Source organism: Parasteatoda tepidariorum, chromosome 3, assembly GCF_043381705.1.
Source record: "Parasteatoda tepidariorum isolate YZ-2023 chromosome 3, CAS_Ptep_4.0, whole genome shotgun sequence".
Classification (NCBI taxonomy): Eukaryota; Metazoa; Arthropoda; class Arachnida; order Araneae; family Theridiidae; genus Parasteatoda; species Parasteatoda tepidariorum.
Window position 1 is genome coordinate 91,206,474 of NC_092206.1, and position 15,357 is coordinate 91,221,830.

At 32.6% G+C, this 15,357-nt stretch overlaps 1 protein-coding gene across 1 annotated transcript; it reads right to left on the minus strand.

Moving 5' to 3' along the window:
- Positions 1 to 413: 413 nt before the first annotated feature.
- Positions 414 to 15,113, minus strand: LOC107437737 (cytochrome P450 18a1). Its single transcript, XM_016049832.4, has 6 exons — positions 14,704 to 15,113; positions 11,904 to 12,228; positions 8,064 to 8,263; positions 5,315 to 5,578; positions 3,661 to 3,837; positions 414 to 579 (listed from the first exon to the last, which is right to left on the minus strand). The coding sequence occupies exons 1-6, from the start codon at positions 15,053 to 15,055 to the stop codon at positions 434 to 436; spliced, it is 1,464 nt and encodes a 487-aa protein (XP_015905318.1). The 5' UTR covers positions 15,056 to 15,113; the 3' UTR covers positions 414 to 433.
- Positions 15,114 to 15,357: the final 244 nt, after the last annotated feature.

Sequence of the window (15,357 nt, forward strand, 5' to 3'; positions counted from 1 at the left end):
TTCTGGATTCAGAAAAGTTCACTCTAAATTAAAATAAAATAATCTCACAATCGGAATTTTCATTGAAATTGGCCTTATTTACCTAGTACCTTAACTGTAAAAATAATTCTTAAATTACACATTGCTTGGTTTTTACAATACCTATTTTTTTTCCTTCTAAATATAACTATTGCAAGTAACTTCTTACTTTTGCCAATAAAAGAAACATAATAATAATTTAAAAATTAAAAATGATTTTGTTCCAATTTCACAAATGAAAGGTATTAAACTTTCACTTTTCCAACTATTCGATTTAAATAGCAATAACAAAAAGGAAATGTTATTAAATGCTTATGAATGAGTCCTGAATAATGATTTAAATATTGAATGATTTTGTAATCAGTTTTGAAAGAAAATGAGTCCATTACACATAATGAAAAATTCTTAAAATAATTTATTCAGTCTTTGGGTCACTTCTTGCAATAGCCCTGAAGGTTGTATTTCCATTTCCAGGACGAAGAGTAAAATTCTGAAAAATAGCCGCCAATATAAGGAATGCTTCCATTTGTGCTAAGGACTGACCTGGACAATCTCTTTTCCCTGAAACAGTAAGAAAACGAGATTATACTCAATAAATCAAGATAAGGAAGTTGTCTATCAAATCGTTTAGATTATACACTATCTGTCCAAAATATATCAAAACACCCAGTTTGTTACGAACAAGAATGCCCTTTTACTAACGAGTGTATTACGAATGTATTTCGAACTATAGAGTATCCGTTTGGCATCTATGACAGCCTGCTGTTGTTGTAGTTCATTTACGTCGCACTATTGGCTATTAGCGAAGGTCTGGGAAACATCCCTGAGGATGAACCAAAGACATGCCATCATAATTTTGATCCTCTGCAGAGGGTATTCTATGACAGCCTGCACACACATCTGGGGAAACTTTCCATCGGTTTTTAATATGTGTCAAAGGAAAACCGATTCCTGCAGATGTGAGTTTGCTGGCAGTGAAGAAGATCAATTTGTCCTCGTAATATGAGATTGTAATTCGTACCAGTGTGGGGGTTCGAAGTAAATTATTGGAGGGTTTAGATTTGGATTGGGCACCTGAAAAGGCCTCTTCAGTTATCGAATACCCATTTCTTCAAACCATGGTTCCGCACGTTTCGGTAGGTAAATGTAGCAGTTCTCCTGCTGGGTCTCAGGCCGAAAATTTGCCGGTTGGAAATGGGAGGGGACCACAAACAGTTCAGAGTTCTTGTTTCCAGTCATATGATATAAGAAACGCAGACCGAACCGTGAAAGAAAAAAAAACTCCAGATGCAGATTTGCTTCTTTAAGGTGGATATTTTTTAACAGATAGAGAGTTATATGTGGGTTTTGAGCAATGTAAAGATAAGCCACTCTTTTTCTCAAAGTTGGCTGGTACTTTGCAAGTGTCTGATCGATACGAATTCAGCAGATTACTCACACCAACCGCAGTGCTGACATAAAATATCCTCAGTGGTGGACGGATCATGGGTTAGAGTCCCCTTGCCGTCAGGCTAACCACGGGAGGTTTTCGATGCTTTTTTTCTCCATGTAACGCAACTATGGGTTAGTTCCATTAAAAAGTCCTCCATAAAGGCCAATTTCTCCCGATACTTGATACTTATTATCTTGTCTACTGGATTGGGTTCAATATTACATGTCTACGGAGTTGAACATGGGTAGACGTAAACCCAAAATTGAGTCTGCTGCTCAACGACGGTTATGAAATAAAATGGAAAATGTGAGAATCCGGAAGGAAAAAACAGCGAGCATTTTTCTTTGTTTCCTTTTTGAAAAATATTATTGAACTGACGACTCAATGAAAATATTTTTTTATTCAATACAACAATTTTTATGCATTATTCTATGTAACACACATTTTATTTTACCCATGTTCTGTGATAATTGTTAATAATATCCGATAAGGATAAACCTATAAGGAGTCGGCAGGAATCTCAAAAAATGGCCTTTAAACCTTGAAAAAAAAACAATAAATGTCAGGAATACAGGCTAATGGCCCTTAACCTTTAAAAGCCATCAGTGAAGGGAAATTGCCGTAATTTATAAAACTTTGTGCAATGGAGGGAATACTGGGCAATTGGGTACTTGCACTTCAAGAAGACGAGGACCAGTAATACCCATATATACGATCAATGACGTTAACGCCATCTGATAGTTTATAAGCAAAATGGCGGGTTAAAGTTGAGCTAAGTTTCTTCCTATAAGTTAGAATGTTAATTAACTATAAGTTAATTAAATATAGAGCCGTATCGCATTTCTAATGTGTTGCAATATAATTTTTCCTCGTCTATGCCTCTTACTTAACTTAGATTCATTATTTGTTTATGTATTTTATTGTAAACGTGATATATCTTGTTTTGTTTACCTGGCAACTTCAATACATAATTAATTTGCTTATGAGTTACGTGGCTTTGTGGCCGTGTTTGTGGTAAGTCAGAAATATATAGTGAGAAAATTGAAATTTTATGAAAGAATATAGAATGTGTCACTTAAAAGAATTGATGTTGATGGCTTGGCTTACTCGAAATAGAATGGAAATAGCAGTTGCTAACGTAGACAAATGCCACGTTTCAACTACCCATCAGGATAGAGCTACCCACTCTACGTCACTTGCAAGTATCCCATTATCTTTTCAGGTTTATTATGAATATTACATATTGATATCTAAAAATTTGTCTTTGATAACGAAAACAAAGGAAAATATGAACCTACTTATTGCACCAAGAAAATACTCATAACCAGTATTAATAAATAAAAATCACGCTGATTAAAAGTATAAAATAATCATGCATCATACTGTCATTCGATACAGTGTCTAAATAATGTGTGAAATGTTTAATCATTTCATATTTCGACTGTACCATTTTCGGCATTGCATACAATGCTGGATGTCCAGAACTGTCGATTGCATATCTATCTATATTATATAAAACGCTAATACGTACGTATGTATCAATAAAACCGATGATATTTCTTNTTCTGGGGCGATTTTCGACTTGGCAACCATTCCTCGTATTATAGTATAAGATTTATTTATGAGTTACATGACTTTGTGGCCGTGTTTGTGGTAAGTCAGAAATATATATAGTGAAAGAATTGAAATCTTTGTGAAGGAATTTTTATCAAAGAGTATAGAATGTGTCACTTAAAAGAATTGATGCTTGTGGCTTGGCTTACTCGAAATAGAATGGAAGTAGCAGTTGCTAACGTAGACAAATGCCACGTTTCAACAACCCATCAGGATCAAGCTACCCACTCTACGTCACTTGTAAATATCCCATTATCTTTTCAGGGTTATTATGAATATTACATATTGATAACTAAAAATTTGTCTTGATAACGAAAACAAAGGAAAATATGAACCTACTTATTGCACCAAAAAAATACTCTCAACCAGTATTAATAAATAAAAATCATGCTAATTAAAAGTATAAAATAATCATGCATCATACTGTCATTCGATACAGTGTCTAAATAATGTGTGAAATGTTTAATCATTTCATATTTCGACTGTACAATTTTCGGCATTGCATGCAATGTTGGATTTCGAGATCTGTCGATTACATATATATAACTATAATTTACTAAGGGTGGTTGAAGTCGTTAAACATGAAATATGTTTACCGATTCCGAAGGGATAGGGTCCTTCTTTTTTTATTTTCTTGCCATCCTTTCCGAGAAATCGACCCACATCAAACTTTTCTGGTTCCGGAAATGTGACTGGATCATTGTTGATCGTCCATAGATTGGCATAGATGATACTTCGCTTGGGAATGAGATATCCGTTGACAGTTGTATCCTCTAGAATATATATATCAAAAATATTTAATCTTAAATGCAAAAAAATGAAGAAAAGGTCTGAGATATTTTATCCCGGGAAAGAATCTGTGAAAAAGAAAGAAACTTGATTGTGAGCTATGGTTAATTTGTGAGAGTAATTATAAGATAAGTAGAACCCCGACTCCCCACAAGGGGGTATACGGAGATTAAAGTTTAAATATTACGTTAAGTATTTGTTGATAACAGCATAAATAGTAAGAACATGAAAAACTAAAAATGCAGTATAATTTTGGGCAAATGACAGTACTGGTGATCAACGAAGGAAAGCAATAAAATAAAACAATCAAATAATATTCATCAAATTCTTCAAAGTGTGTCAGATGTCGGGTGCAAGTCCAGGTAATTCATTATGATGAGTAATAGTTTCTAGGTATCTGTTCCAATATATCAGTAGAAATAACAGGCCACTTTCTGTTATACAAATCAATAGATGATAACAGGACAGCTTAAGTAGCAGCAGAACAAGTTAAACAAAAAGGGCAAGGGCAATCAATATCGAAAACAAAAACAAATATTTATTTAAACAAAACAAGTTCCATATTTTAAGGGTAGAACCCTTCAGATTATATAAAAGTTTAACATTACAATACAAGCTGATGCTTAGTATTTGGTGGTCAATAGTAGACTTATTCTGCTGCACAGAATATCAGCCCTCTAGTGGGGAGATTTCAATTTAAGCTAATTTACTACTACATTTCTTAACACAAGTCAGCTGTAACAGTGCTGTCATTCAAAATAGGTTCAAGTCTAAGGATATTAAAATCAATGTAAATGTCCAAAGCAATCAATAAATGCATAAAATGACTGGTGTAAATGGCTGAGTAATTATAAAGGAGAATACGATGCATTCTTATAGTTTTTGAAGAAAAAATGATTTAGAACTTACATTACTTTCTTTTGTTAGTCATTTTTGCTTCCTTTTGTGAGTCGTTGTTAGCTGATTTGCGTCGAAAACTTAAATAAAAATTTAATTTTTTCCTTTACTTTCTTTTAAAAATGTCCCTTTTATTAATTTTATGAGTAAAATAGATGTCTTTTAAACCCTTAACATGCCTAAACAAGCCAGCTTATTTATCCCCCCCCCCTAAAAAAAGCTATCACAATTGTTCTACTACTTTTTTGTAATGATGATAAAACACCGTGACACCGTTTTCGGCAAAAGATGACGATTTCTACTAGTTACTCTCGATGAAAAAAATTTGTTTTCTTTCCTTTAAGATAGTTGCGTATTGGAGAAATATTTCTATGCCAGCTTATTGTCCCAATGAGAAACACTCGGTCGGTAAATTTGAAAATAACTTATTTATTTATTTTAAAGCTGGCCGCAGCAAATTAGTTTCCTTCATTGTGCATTGAGGGAAATTTCCGTATCAGTTTGGGCAGCACCAGTAAATTGGAAAATGAGTAGATATTTTCATATTTTCGGTTCGAATCTTACCGTAGTTACTGTACTGTGCAGTGGTGTAAAAAGATTGTCCTGTTCTGTTCAATTCTTGAATGAAAGCCTCAAAGTATGGTAAGTTCTGCCTGTCCTGCCACGATGGCAACCTGTCTCTTCCAACCACAGCATCCAGCTCTTTTTGTACAAGCTTCTGTTCTTCTGGCTGACCACTGGCTCTCATAAGAAGACAGAGAATAGCAGCTGAGACAGTTTCGGTACCTTCCATTGTCATATTCATTGAGATTGCTATCAATCTATCCCCTGCAATAGAATGGTGTTATATATGCTTTTTATAAAAGATTTTTACCATTGATATTGAAAGTCATTCAATTACATATAATTCTTGGTATAATAGCTTTGATTAGAAATGGTTTACCAACACATGCATTTAAAAAAAGTGGAACATTTTTCTCAAATATTTTAAATACTGAAAGCATTTAACATCTATTTCCTGTTTTATAAAATTACATTTAAAGGGTATATGACACTATCGGAAAACATATAATTCAGAGAGCGTTTCCAAAAAGTTTGAAAAGGGTCAAATATCTCGAGAAATTGCAACATGTCAAAAATCTTAAAATACACAGATAAAACATTTTTAAAATATACATTCAATGATATTCAATTTGACCCCCAAACTCACACCCTCTGAAGTTAGGGCTGGTTCACATTAAAATCATAAATAGAACCCCCTTTTCTTATTGCAGGTTTTGATTCGCCAGAAAAAATTATCACAATTCGACTAGCAAGCCTTTTAGTTTACAGATAGCCCAAAATTGTTCTAAATGGAGAATCTCGAGAAATGCGCTTATCGACACCAAACTCAACTCCACCACATTCCTTAACTGGAGAGATATTCAAGAAGTGAGTGTCAAATTTTGTGCCAGTTTTGTTTTCCAAAACATTTCACAATATAATTTTAATATTTTTGGTCCGACATGTATTTCGAGAAAACTCCATTGTGAGCCATTTTTACCTCATTTTGATTTTACAGTTGCACTGCCATCCATGAACTAAAATATAACAACCTGCTAGTTAAAATGTAAAAAAAATTTCGGAGAATCTGCAGTAGAAAAATGCGTTCCTATTTATTATTTCGAAGTCGCCCCCACACGTAGGGGTGAGTTAAGGGAAATCATATTTGCTATCACTAAATGCATCTTTTGAAAATATTTCGTAATTGTTTTATACCTTAGATCCATTTCAGTATTTTTCGGACACCTTCTATACTTTCGGATCAAATGTTTAGAGTGTTCAAAGCTAACATTTATTGCAAAAAAAAGCTCAATAAGTATAAGAAAACAACAACTTTGTGTTCGAGAATGTTAATGATACGTATTTTCCAAGAAATGGGAATCAGGACTTTGAAACCAAAATGTCTTAATATACTAAAGGATTTATTATGTGGATTTCATCCATTTTTATTCTAAATACCTCAAAATTATAATTATGCTAAATTTTTCAAAAGTTATCAAAATAAAAACTACCAACCCTACTTGTTTAACAACTTTTTTGAACGCTTTAAGCATTGTGGTATGCTAAAATTTAATTATTGGAAATTATGATATATCTTTTTTTAAAATCAACCAAATCATGAAAAGGACTGGCATTGGTGTGATATTAATAGATTGTTATATAAGGATCTTGAGTCGTTCTTGTAGCTACCTAAGCAGTTGTCTGCATAAAGATCTTCGGAGAATCTCTGATCTGGCACATTTTCGCCAGGAAGGCAAGAAGGTTTGGTATTGGTGTCATGTCAATCGATTGTTTATAGAAGATCTTGAGTGGTTCATATAGTTACCTAAGCAATTGTATACATAAAGGTATTCGGAGGATCTTTGATATGACACATTTTCGCCAAGAAGACAAGAAGGATTATTATTGATGTCATGTCAATCGATTGTTTATAGAGGATCTTGAGGGACTCATATAGCTACCTAAGCAGTTGTATGCATAAAGGTCTTCCGAGAATCTCTGATCTGGCACAGTTTCGCCAAGAATACAAGAAGGATTGGCATAGGTGTCTTGTCAACAGACTTAGATTGCTTATATATGATCTTGAGTGGTCCATAAAGCTACCTAAGCAGTTGTATGCATAAAGGTCTTCCGAGAATCTCTGATCTGACACAGTTTCGCCAAGAAGACAAGAAGGATTGGCATAGGTGTCTTGTCAACTGACTTAGATTGCTTATATATGATCTTGAGTGGTCCATAAAGCTACCTAAGCAGTTGTATGCATAAAGGTCTTCGGAGAATCTCTGATCTAACACATTTTAAGGCGAGAAGGATTGGTATTGATGTCGTGTCAATAAATTGCTTATATAGGATTTTGAGTGGTCCATATAGCTACCTAAGCAGTGTTCTGCATAAAGGAGTCCGAAGAGACGTCTCTGATCTTACTTTTCACCAAGAGGGCAAGAAGGATTGGCATTGGTATTGTATCAATAGATTGCTTATATAGAGTCATGAGTGGTGCATGCAGCTACTTAAGCAGTTGTCTGAATAAAGGTCTACGGAGAATCTCTGATCCGACGCATTTTTGACAAGAAGGCAAGAGCTAATAAGTTCAGGGTTCAGTTCGGTGTTGTTCCTGGTTCGAATACGTTCAATCCCCCCCCCTTATAGTGTGGATTTTTCGATCTTATTCGTTGTTTGCAAGAGTTGTGCTCTGCTTGTGTTTAACTCGTAGGCTTGATATGGCACATGTGGTTAAAAAGGAAGACTAAAAATTTAATTTAATTCTTACTTGTAAAAGAGCTATTGAACAGCTTTCCTTCTTGTTTCAATTTCTCTATGTGGTGTAAATAGCTGTCCACGTAATCTTTAAGATGATTTGGATCGTAGTTATAAATGTGATCATCGATTATATCCCTGTATACCTTCCTGGCAAACGTCCTAGCCCTCCGTATTTCAGAAGACCATGAAAAGAATTGAATAGCTATGTATCTAAATAAATGCAGGAGAAATTAGTCAGACAGATATGATCATAAATTTTTTTAAAGTGATAGCAAAATTGAAACAAATAGCGATGTTTTTAGTTATACGTATATTATCTATACAGAGATGCCAACTTGCTCAGCGTTGTAAAAAAATATCTTCTAGTGGTAACGAAACTTCGATTATTTTTAGTTTAGTATTTTTCATTTTAAATGGTTTTTCCACCTCTTCATATCAAAATTTCAAAGCATCATATGAAATGCTACTTTATCTTAAGTTTAAAACATGACAATTCATCGGCACCACGGTATGCGAGCAACCCAAATGGGTAGCAAAAGTGGGGACGATAAATTAGTAATTTTAGTCTGATGAGCAACCCAGAAACGAGTGGTGTTACCAGGATACCTGGATCATCATTTTAACAAAGTCCCAGACAAACAAAGTCATTTTTACAAAGTCATCATTTTAACAAAGTCAATCGCTTATATAACCCTTTCTTTGTCGTTGACAAATTTTTGTCACTCTCGTGTAAATATGCAAATAGTTGCATATATTTTTGTATTATTTAATATTCTATTACACCTGCGTAAATGTTAATATTATTCTGACGCCTGTAAATATCATTACATGCTTATCTAGTTTAATCTCAATTATGTTTAATTTCCTATCGATTTTATTGTATGCTCAACTGACTTACACACATTCCTCCATTATATGTCTCAAAAATCCGACGAATCAGTCTCTTTGCGGTATAACACTGAGATATGAGCTATGTTCTAATTCTTATAATGTTCCATTGCAGCTACCTCGTCTAAACGCTATAAAATGTTTAGACATTTGCAGTTTTAATGTCAGGAAATATGATAATTCATCTACTATAATTTTTTTGCTTTTTCTAATTATTTAATTATATTTTATCATTTAAAATTTAAATTCTGTAGAAAATATAAATAATTTCACTCCTTAAAAAATTTTTAAATTTTCATCAACTTCTTGATACTCCCAATTCTACTTCCATTTCACACATTCCTCCCATTGTATAGGTCTCAAATATCCGAGGAATCGGTTAATGCCGCTTCGCGGTAACCGCACAGAGATTTGAGCTATGTTCGAATGTTTTTTTAAATTAAGATGGGTTTTAAACTATTAAAATGAAATCAAGAAAATTAGTGTCAGTGTAGCAACTGTAACCGTTATATTACAAACATTGCTGTTATCAAATATAAGAAGATTCATTGGCTTGGCAAAGGTAAAAAAAAAAAAAAAATGGATTCGATGAGAGCACAGAAGCGTTCAGAAAAAAAAGGATAAATAAATTCTATTATTAAATTATGGCCTCATAATTTGTGGAGAACTTTTTAAAATGAAAAATACTAAAACGTTTTTAATCATTTTGTCACAAAAACGATAAAAAAAATGACTCCTACTCCTAAGCATCGGAACGAACTTAAAAAATAAATGGATTCAGCCCACGGACTAAGAGCTCTTCTTCTGATGCTGGATTTCGGATCGAATATTTAGGATTTTTGTAATCAATTAAAAAAGTCTAGGACTTCATGTTTGTATTTGCGATAACTTAAGAACATGCATTTTGTTGTTGATGATGGATTCAGATTCTTGACCTTCAAGATATGGGGAAGTAGCTGCACTCTGAAAAACATGATCCCAATACTTAAGGTAAGAGCGCAAATGAAATTTTGTACAATTTAATATTAATTTCATTTTTTACAGATTCTGCTATATCACAAGAAGTTTTTAAATGAATCGAAAGGTTTTTGCACACATTAGAAAAATTTGTTTATCCAAATATAATTCTATATCAAAAACAATTTTAAATAATTATTTATTGTTTTTATTAATTTAATTTTTTATTAATAATTGTCAAAAAATTTTAATTTGTAAGGTATATTATATACATCATTTTAAAACACGTGATTTTAAATGTCAAAATAAAAAATGTGAAAAAAATCGGATGAATAGTTCTCAATATATCAAATTTCAAATGTACGGTTTTTAAAAAATTCGGTATTTCAAAAACTACTAGTCAGATTTCGTTCAAATTTTACATTTTGTCATTTAAAATTACATACTTTGAAATGTAATTTTAAATTACAATTCCAACTCTGTAATTCAACTGTAATTTAAATTACATAATTTAAATGCAATTACATTCAATTAGTCGCAGTATGTAATTCAAATGCAATTTTAAATTACATTTTAAAGCATGCCTTACAATTCAAAAATTTTTAATAATAATTAAATAAAAAGTTTTAAATAATAATGAAATAAAAAATTTTAAATAATTGCATTTGGATAAATGAACTATAATTTTGTGCAAAAAAATTCATTTCGTTTAAAATTTTCCAGATATAGAGAAAGACGCAGAAAGTGACTCTAACATAAAGATGTCCGAACTTCTCTTTACCTAACTGCTAGAACTATATTTTCTAGATTGCGGTTATTCCCCATAATTAGATGGTCAAGAATCCAAATCCGCTGAAAAATATAAATGTAAATTTATTCGGAGTAAGTAGGTACGTTTTTTTTTCTCGTTATAGATCGTTATATAACGATATATATCGTCTGCACTAATTAATAAACGTATTTCAGATAAAGCCCCCGAACCATTACGACTGAGTCTTAGTACCTGAAAATCCAATCATTAGAGCAAAAGTTATTCTGGATGTTCACTTTTTTCTCCTTTTTTTATTCCATAGGGATGTAAATATTTCCATTCTCCCATTAGCTTTAGGTAGATGTATCTCTTCTATTAGCTATAGCCCTTGGCAGATCATGATAATTTATGCTTGTCCATTGTCACTTTAAGGGATGTAGATTAATGGCTTGAATTTTCAATACGCTGTTTTTTTTATTTATTTATTTTCATTTATTTATTTTTTAATTTTAGGGATTCTTTTAAGGTACACTTAGCTATACCGTGAAAGATGTGTAAGTTGACCAATTCCTTTGGTATTAAAAATACTATAAATTCGTAAAAGTATTCCAAAAAGTGATCTACTGTTCTGCTTTGTTTCAGCTTTATTTTATAATTTTATAACCGTCATTGAGCAGCCGACCCAATTTTTGGGTTTACGACTACTAATGTTCAGCACCATGGCCTTGTCATTTTGAACCCAATCCAGAAGACAAGGGAACTCTTGGATCAAGTATTGGGAGAAATTTGCCTTCGTGGAGGACTTTTTGATGGAACTAGTCCACATTTGCGTTGCACGGAGAGGAAGACCACGAGAACCTCCCACGGTTAACCTGATGGCAAGGGGACTCTAACCCATGATCCGTCTACCGCTGAGGATATTTCACGTCAGCACTGTGGTCGGTGCAAGCCGGATGCGGAATTCGTTTCGACCAGCCATCGCCAGGATCGAACCCCGGTTCACCTAATTGGAAGGCCAGCGCTCTATGCCCTGAGCCATCGCGGCTCTTGGTTCTGTTTTGTAATGTTTCCTCTGTTTGGTTCTGCTCTGTTTCTGCTGTAAGCAAAAAAAAAACTGATAGTATGTTAATACAGCAATGTGTTAGTATACATTGCAATGTATGTTAATATAATCCTCGATGTTAATATAGCGATGTAATCCTGACAAACTATGTGCTAAAAAAAGAAACACATAATTTGGTTTCGTGTTCTTACCGAAAAACAAAGCCCACAAGCAAAAAACGGTGACTGGAAAATATTTCTAGCAGATGATGAAAAGCGTCTATTAGCTTCGGGAAGAAATCCTTGTCATGTTTCCTCCTAAACAACACATGTGAAATGACGCTGTTCACCGCATAAGCCATGGGAATGTCAAAATCCGTTGGATCACCTCTCGTGGCCCTCATGTCATCCAGGAGTGTCTTGATTTCCTCGTGTATAACTTCTTCTAGCTCGATCTTCCCAAATCCATAATTCTTCACAGTATGCAGAAAAAATCGTCGATGTTCTTTCCATACTTGACCCTCTTCCTGTATCAGTCCTAGAAAATAAAGAAATGTTTGTTCGTTAACACGCTGAGTGACTTTTAATACGAAAATTTTAGTCAAAGCAGGTTATCAACAAGTGCAAACGTTAGCTCAGTACATTAGTTCTTCGTTGTTTAAAGAATAATGGTTGCAAAACGTTTTAAAGTAATTAGTGTTACACTTCTAGTGGTTTATAGCATTTGCTAAAATAGTGTTGTCAGACTAGCTACACTGCACAGGAAAGGATTAAGCAACCTAACTGGAAGTTAAAACATCGACGATGTCAATGATAATTAAACTAAAGCTGTGTGATAGTTCAATGCATCGTTAAATATCGTTATTTTATTAAATATTCTGATATTGATATTAAAAACAATGTCTCACGATACATCAAAACATATCAACGATTAAAAATATCTAAAAATATCAACAAACGATAATAGTCGGCTCTCGATAAATACCGAAAAATATCAACATTCGATAAATGCCGACAAATACTGAAGAAATAACGGCTCTCGATATGTATCGATGATATCGTTATCCAAAGAGTAAAACCCACTCCCGTGAAAAAGAGTGAGGGATGACAGCATATGTGGTGAAAATCATGCTACACATGCATGTTCCTCAGTTTAAGGCCATGTGCGACTTTGTGAACCTTTGTTGAGCTCTATTATTTCTTTTGTTGGAGGTCACCATTTATACAAATACCATACTTTTTATATCCCTTAATTCATATGTTGCTAAATTTTTATAATTACTCTGCTATGTTCAGAATTATGAATGATTATTAAACATGTTTTAGAAAAAAAAAAGTCTTTTTCTTCGGATCCATTATTAAAAAAATAATTTAAAAAAAAACATGATAATTAGTTAAGGGGACGTACGTATACGCATTACAACGTACATTATCGATATTTTTGACAATATATAGCGATACTAATTTATTATGCATTATTAAAACATTCATTATATTGAAAAAGACTCAAAATAATCCGTTACTTACATAAATTTAATATATTGTCAAATTTTACATTTTAATATGATACTTAATAGAAAATGCTAAATAATTTTTAACAGATCATCATGTCATCAACAATAACTAATTAAGTTAACAATCATGGAGCTGAATTAAAGATTATCCAGGAAACTCAAATTCAAAAAGAAAAGCATTACTTGTGCGACACAAAGATCTTATCAATTGTAAGTCATTGTCAATTTCACAATTTAGTACTTGATTTTAGGGTAAAATTTTGCTTCAAAAATTACAAAAAATTCGACATGTTTTAAGCGCTTGAAAATAGGCGCCCATTCTCAAGACGTCTAGTGAGTTTTGAGAATGGGAGTCTATTATCGAACTTTCGAAACATATTGACTTTTCCGCTTCAGTTTCATGGATTAGGCATATCACAAATTAGTGTTACCATTTCTTAAAAATAAATATTGAACTATTGTTAGCACAATTGCTCATAGCCCTGCATTAAAATTTAAGGAAAATATGTAGTCATTATTGTTCATAATTGTAATTTTCTCTTCCAAATAATAAGTTAGGTTATTTTTGATGGTATTAATTTAATAATATGACATGCTACTGTCAAGTTCAGAAATGTGAAGCACCTTTTGATACTCCACAGAAATTGTAATACAGAAATTTCTGGAGCTCGCCATCATTGTGTAAAGGAAAAAAAAGTTGTACAACCATTAGAATTTTAATAATTGCGATAAAAATAACACATCCAGCCATGAGCAAACAACTTATCTTTGTTTTTGTTTGGCGATTCAAATATTTTACTGCCGATACACTATTTATGTCCGAAAAAACTTGAAGTTTTCGAATTATGAATGCACTGTTAAAAAAGAAGGGGGGGGAAACAGTTATTAAGCACTGTTTCAATAATTCTTTATGTACTTATGTTGCAGTTTCACTCCGGATTGAGCAATTATTAAATTTGTGTCTGCTTAAAAACAAACTGCTCTTCGAATTATAATCTTGAAACGAATCAAATTTTGATATTTTTTTTGGGGTGGGGGATGAGGGTGCTTGAAATAGTGTCTTAGTTACATTTGGATTTCAGAAATTACATTACGTATGCTAAAAATTCAATTAACTGTTATCTTTTTTTCAATTAACCGTTACTATTTTTCATTTTTTTTAAAAAATTAAGACATGGTTGAAAAATTTCTACTTTGATCAACTTGTTGTTTTGCAATTGCTTTTTCTAATAAATAACGAGATTTTTGAAAAGAAACTGTAACTAATTACTAACATATATTTTTTATTTGTCTTTAAGACGTTTTTATTTTTCAATTTCATTCGTTTTGATGAAATTTTTAACGCCGTTAATGGCGACGTCTAGGATGCATTCTCAGCTGTAAGCTGAAATTAATAGTGGCGCATGCGTACTCTACTTTTTCTATTTTACTATGGTGTAATGGATATTGCTTAAGAGAGAAACTAGAGTAAATTAAAACTTAAGAAAAAAACGACTCACCTAAACCATTACTAATCCATTCTAAAACATTGCAATCTGGTGGCCTCCCATTAAATTCGTCAGATCTATTTACGAACACTTCTTTTATGCTTTTTGGTCCATTTATTACTACCACCAATTTCCCTCCAACAGTTCTAAAACTAAACACATCTCCATATTTCTTAGCTAATGGAGTGAAATTCTTGTACAGTTTTCCTGATATGAAAGGATAATATCCCAAAAACGGAAGACCCCATGGACCGGGGGGAAGCTTCCTATTCTTTTTCCACACATTCACTAAGCCTAACGAGAAAACTAAAACAACGGCAGTGGAAACAAAGACGGTAGATAAGGCAATGTCTAACAATGTCATTTTCCTGGAAATCGGAAATGAAACATATCTTTAAACTCTAACAAAAGTCATTAGATTATCATCAACCCAGTAAATGATAAGGAATAATACTATCAGCTAAAAAATAGTTAGGTGCGATAATCTATGCGGGATCCATAATCTATTAGATTATTTAACATAATAGGAATTTCATAATTCTTATGAGCAAATTTTTTCATGACACTATAAAATTCGTTTCTTCAAAGATAATTACATGCAAAAAATACATTTTAGTAAATGCATATAATTTTTTATAATTTTATTTAATAATAGCGGGAAAATAA